Below are 4,765 nucleotides of genomic sequence, written 5' to 3' on the forward strand. Positions count from 1 at the left end.
TTCCCTAAAATAACCACAAATGAATATTTAGCTCAACAATACTTTATTAATCCAAGAGGGAAATTAAATGTTGTTTTTCATACGATTTTCTTCAAGGGTCTCCTGTAGCAGTCAGTGTTACAGCGGTTTTGTAGAGGCCTCTGACTGAACATATTCACTGTAACAGTCTCATGAAAAGGATTATTCTCCAGATGTAAATCATTTAAAATAATTCCTGCCAATAAGTGAATGTAAACTTTTGTACTTCTGAAATGTTTTTAAAAAATTAACAGATTAATTCTTTAAAAAGCTAAAAGTGACATTCTGAATTTTACGTAACAAGAGGGTCTGCGTATGCGCAGTTCTTCTCGATGCCGAGGTTAAACCAATTTCCTTTTCCTCCTTTGTAGGAACTGGTGACGATTCTGGCCCAGCCGCGCTCTCCCTGAAAAACAGAAAACTTTTCACTCCACAAGCAACAGGACAGAGACGCTGCGTCTCTGCTCACCAAATAACTGCAAAATTTCGCATTTCAAAAGTAGATCTGCTCAATGGAAATTAGTCAATTAAAAAATAACTCGTTTTTTGATAAAAGCTTTTGCTGCTAGGATTTTTTAGCCGTATCAGAATTAGTTTATTTCACAAAGCTGCAACAAAAGCACTTTTTTCACCTGAGGGAAGTTCGCCCCTCCACCTTCTTCAAACCAGACGATATTGGTGTTACTCAACTCGGCTACGTTTGTGCTGCCTTTGCTTTGAAGATATTAAAGTTTAAAGGTCAAAAGGCCAACCAGCTCCCCTACATGACTGAAATCAAACAAAATTGGTGTCAGTTCAGATGTTTGTGCTGCGATTGCAGTAAATTTTTTATTTATGTCGCCATTTTTGTAAAGATATTAATATTAAAAAAGTTTCCAGAGGTCATCAGAGGTCAACCAGCCTCCAGCTCACATTTACACAAACAAACATGGTGCCAATCAACTCGGCTACGTTTGTGCTGCAAAGTTTTTTTGTTTGTGCTGCTTTTGCTTTCAAGCTACTGATGATGATCTCTGGAAACTTCTCAATTAACATCTTTAAAGTGATAAATCCACAAATGAAAATCTTTGCTGCACCAACGTCTGACACCAGTTTAGTTAGATTTGAAGAAGCTGGGGCGCGAACTCCAGTCGGGTCAGGAAGGTGAAATGAACCGACCCAGAACTCCCCCCAGGAGTTCCTGACGATCCAGAACTCGCTGCCGTCTCCATCTACGCCCCAGCCGGCCACTGAGACGATGTGATTGGGCAGAGAGACGGGGTGAAACTCTGAGAAAACGCCGCCGGCGTATCCCTCCAAACCGCCAGTCGCCATCAGCGCACAACTGAGAGACAAAGACAAACGGAGTTTCACTGCAAAAACACAAAAACTTCCCAAGTATCTTTAGCCTGGTTTCTACTGCAAATATCTCAGTACAGTTGAAATAAAACTTACAAGTAACTTTTCAGCAAAATATAAGAGCTTATTTTAGGTCAATAACTCAATATCTGGTAGATTATTTAACTTGTAGCATGGAAAAAGGTCTAATAATCAAAGTCATAGAATGTATTAAATTCATGTGTAATGAGAAGATCTAAACTTCTCACTGAAATTGTGGCTTGAAAAGAAAGAAAAAGACAGAGACAGAAAAAGGACAAAAAAACAAAAAGAGACAGAAAAAGGACAAAAAAACAAAAAGACAGAGGACACACAGGAAAGAGAAAAGACCAAAAGAAATACAGAAAGACCAGAAAGAGAGAGGAAATACAGGAGCAAAGGGAAAGGAAGGAATGAAAGACCAAGAAAAAGACTGAAAAAGAACAAAAAGACAGAGGGCATAAACAGGAAAAGAAAAAAGGCCAAGAGACAAAAAGAAAAAGATGGGAAAGAAAAAATAAAGGAGCAAAGAAAATGAAAAGTAAAAAAAGAGGCAAAGAAGAAGGACATTGAGAGGAAAAAGACCAAAAGACAGAGAAAAAGACAGGAAAGAGATAGAAAATAAATCAGCAAAAAAAGGAGAGAAAGGAGGAAAGAAGCAAAGAAAAAAGCACAAAAAAGGACAGAAATCAGAAAAGGCAGACAAAAAGAGTGAAAACAAGAAAATAAAAAAGACAGGAAAGATAAAGAAATGGACAAAAAGAAAGTGGGAGCCTGCGGTACCTGATGGGCCCGTTGGTGTAGATTTCTGCTTTCATCTCGTCTCTTCCAGAAATTTCTCCATAATCTCCAACTTTCCAAACTGTGTAGTTCTTCACAACAACACAGGATTCAAAGAAGGAGCAGGTCCCACACTGATTGAACTGAACGCACCCTGAAACACACGAAGAAGACTTCAATGGTTTATACCAGAGGACAAAATATCAACAACACATCCGTGCACATGAGGACGTCAGATTTCTATCCATTTGAACCTGAAATAAACAGAAAATCAGTCGGTTTCTCTGAAAAACAGAGGAGCGATTTCTTACTTTGGTTGACAGCTTGGTAGTTGTTGCAGGTTTCATCAGGAATCCCGGTTTGATGAGCGTAGGCGTAGACTCTGAGGTGATCGCCTCCGAAACAGGAGCCCGCCCTCCCGCAGTCTATCACGTTCTGCACAGACAGGTAGGCGGACGGCCAGGCTCCGCCTCGCTTTATGTTGATACGATCTTAGAAAAACAACAAAATACCAGAAAACTGTTTCCTGCGCCTCTTCTCCATGGTTACCTGGGCGATTTAAAATTATTTCATACTCAATTTATGATTATAATCAATTATATTTTTATTGCTTGCTTTCTAAAAAAGAAATTAGAAATGATGGAGAATATTTTAAAAAATGCAGCTTTTATTTCAATCACTCTTTATGTGAGAATATTTATTTAATTATGAGAATAAAGCAGAAAAAATCTGCAATTTTATGAGGAAAAAAATCTTAAAATTAAAGGGAAAAAAAGTTTTTATTGAGAAAAAAGCTGTGATATATTTATGAAGATCTGATGTGAGCAGCTCAGTTTGTATAGCTCTTGTTTCAAAATAAACTTTGTTTTAAAATATTGCTACTTATAATTTAGTTGCTGATGTGTGAAAAGATATTGTTTATAAAATTCATACCAAAGTATAACATCAAAATATGATCGTTTTGTTTTATTATTTTTCATGTTGGAGTTCTCATAAAATTACTACATTATTCTGCTAATACTACATCTTTATTTGTGTAAAAAATATAAACCTTAGCCCTAATATTCAGTTGAATTCAAACTCCAAATAAAGAGAAGCTGTTAAACAAGATGGCGGCATGTGGCACGCTGACATCACCCTGAACTATAAAAACCCAAACAGCACATCCACATTAGTGAAAAAAAAATCCAGATTTTCCAAATATTAAGTCTTCAAAAATGTGATTAATCAATAAAATTAATTATTGCTGAGTCCCAGCTACCTGCCAGTGCGCTGGTGGCTCCCATGGCCCAGCAGGAGCCGCAGTACTGGGGGATGTGCTGGTTCCTGGTGACGCTCACATAGTTCTTCCCATTGATGTTCCTCCAGTCCCACGACGGAGGAAGATCCGACGCTTTGATAAACTCGTGTGGCCGCGCTCGAGTCCTACAGTAAAAATACAACAGAAAACCGGCTACTTTAAAACTCTGATTCTATACAATTCAAGCTCCAACACAGGCCTTTAAATTCTGCTACAAAATGTTTCTCTGATTAGCATTTCATCACCAGTTCTGACATCTATGATGTGCTGATGACTGATAAGTTTTCTGAAAATGAAGCAGAAATAATGTAATCTTTAGGAAATAAAACAAAATCCATCCATTTTTTGTATATGATGCTGTAAACAGTAAATGCAGATTCATTAAAATGATGGGATTTTAAGCCCACTGAACATACAAAAAAATTTAAATAAAGATATTTCACATTAGAATTAAAGGGAAAAGTTTCTATAAAACAACTTAGTTTTAATTCCATGTCATCTTGTTTTATTTTACTAATTCTAACAACCTGCATCTTAGAGCTTCTCTTTATTTTTATTTATTTACTTTTATAATGAACGAAACAAAGTTTACTGAAAGAATTCGTTGTTATTCTCCTAAATTACAGGAACAAATATTTTAAAGACATAGATAAATATTTATCATCTTCTAACTTAAAATGATATTATGATAGAGACTGCAAACGTTGGTTGTACACTTATTTTATCCTAACTTTGACCTTAAATTGCTTTATCTGTTATTTTTCTCTCTCTCTGTGAGCAGATTACTAATCACAGATTATTAATCAGAAGTTGCCAGATTCCGTACGTCAACGCTTCTGTATCTATTTTGTCATCAACAGAATATTTTATCTGCGTCATTGTCAGTTATCTACGTGTTACCTACCGGACTGAGTCTGGTCTGTCATCTTTAATGGGCTTGTAACAAGGTTCCGATAGATATTTAGCGGTGCTGGTTTCCACAGAAACCGATGCTAACCAAAGTAGCAGCGGGCAAATATTTACAGTCGCCATCTTGACTCCTCCCTCTTTTCCTCCCATAACTCAGACGTAAAGGATGCGGTTATGGAGCGCCCTCTGCTGGCTGGATAAACCACTAACAGCCCCTGTTCTCTACTGTAGAAGCGAAATAAGCTTCATTAATGACAGAAAACGGGAAAACTAACAGCATTATTTACCAGTTATTGGCTTTACCAAGGGCGTAGGTTTGGTCTAAGTTTTGGTGGGGACCTTGACACCCCCCCCCCCCCCCGGCAGCACAGTGAAATGCCCAAGAGCACCGAACATTTTTGA

The 4,765-nt window shown here is 37.4% G+C and overlaps 1 protein-coding gene across 1 annotated transcript; it reads right to left on the bottom strand.

Annotated features, from left to right (window-relative positions):
- Positions 1 to 4,528, bottom strand: LOC103146313 (cathepsin Z). Its single transcript, XM_007564175.2, has 6 exons — positions 4,359 to 4,528; positions 3,416 to 3,579; positions 2,466 to 2,645; positions 2,158 to 2,308; positions 1,177 to 1,342; positions 1 to 424 (listed from the first exon to the last, which is right to left on the bottom strand). Exons 1-6 carry the CDS (start codon positions 4,511 to 4,513, stop codon positions 311 to 313), a joined length of 930 nt encoding a protein of 309 aa, XP_007564237.1. The 5' UTR covers positions 4,514 to 4,528; the 3' UTR covers positions 1 to 310.
- Positions 4,529 to 4,765: the final 237 nt, after the last annotated feature.

This window comes from Poecilia formosa, unplaced genomic scaffold, assembly GCF_000485575.1.
Source record: "Poecilia formosa unplaced genomic scaffold, Poecilia_formosa-5.1.2 Scaffold156, whole genome shotgun sequence".
In the NCBI taxonomy this organism is placed as follows: Eukaryota; Metazoa; Chordata; class Actinopteri; order Cyprinodontiformes; family Poeciliidae; genus Poecilia; species Poecilia formosa.

Bases quoted from the DNA above. Each gene is read 5' to 3' on its own strand.
- LOC103146313 (XM_007564175.2), bottom strand. From the start codon at position 4,513: ATGGGAGGAAAAGAGGGAGGAGTCAAGATGGCGACTGTAAATATTTGC. The intron at 3,580-4,358 runs GTAGGTAACACG...TTTTTACTGTAG, and splicing joins GACAGACCAGACTCAGTCCG to GACTCGAGCGCGGCCACACG. The intron at 2,309-2,465 runs GTAAGAAATCGC...CGTGTGTTTCAG, and splicing joins CTACCAAGCTGTCAACCAAA to GGTGCGTTCAGTTCAATCAG.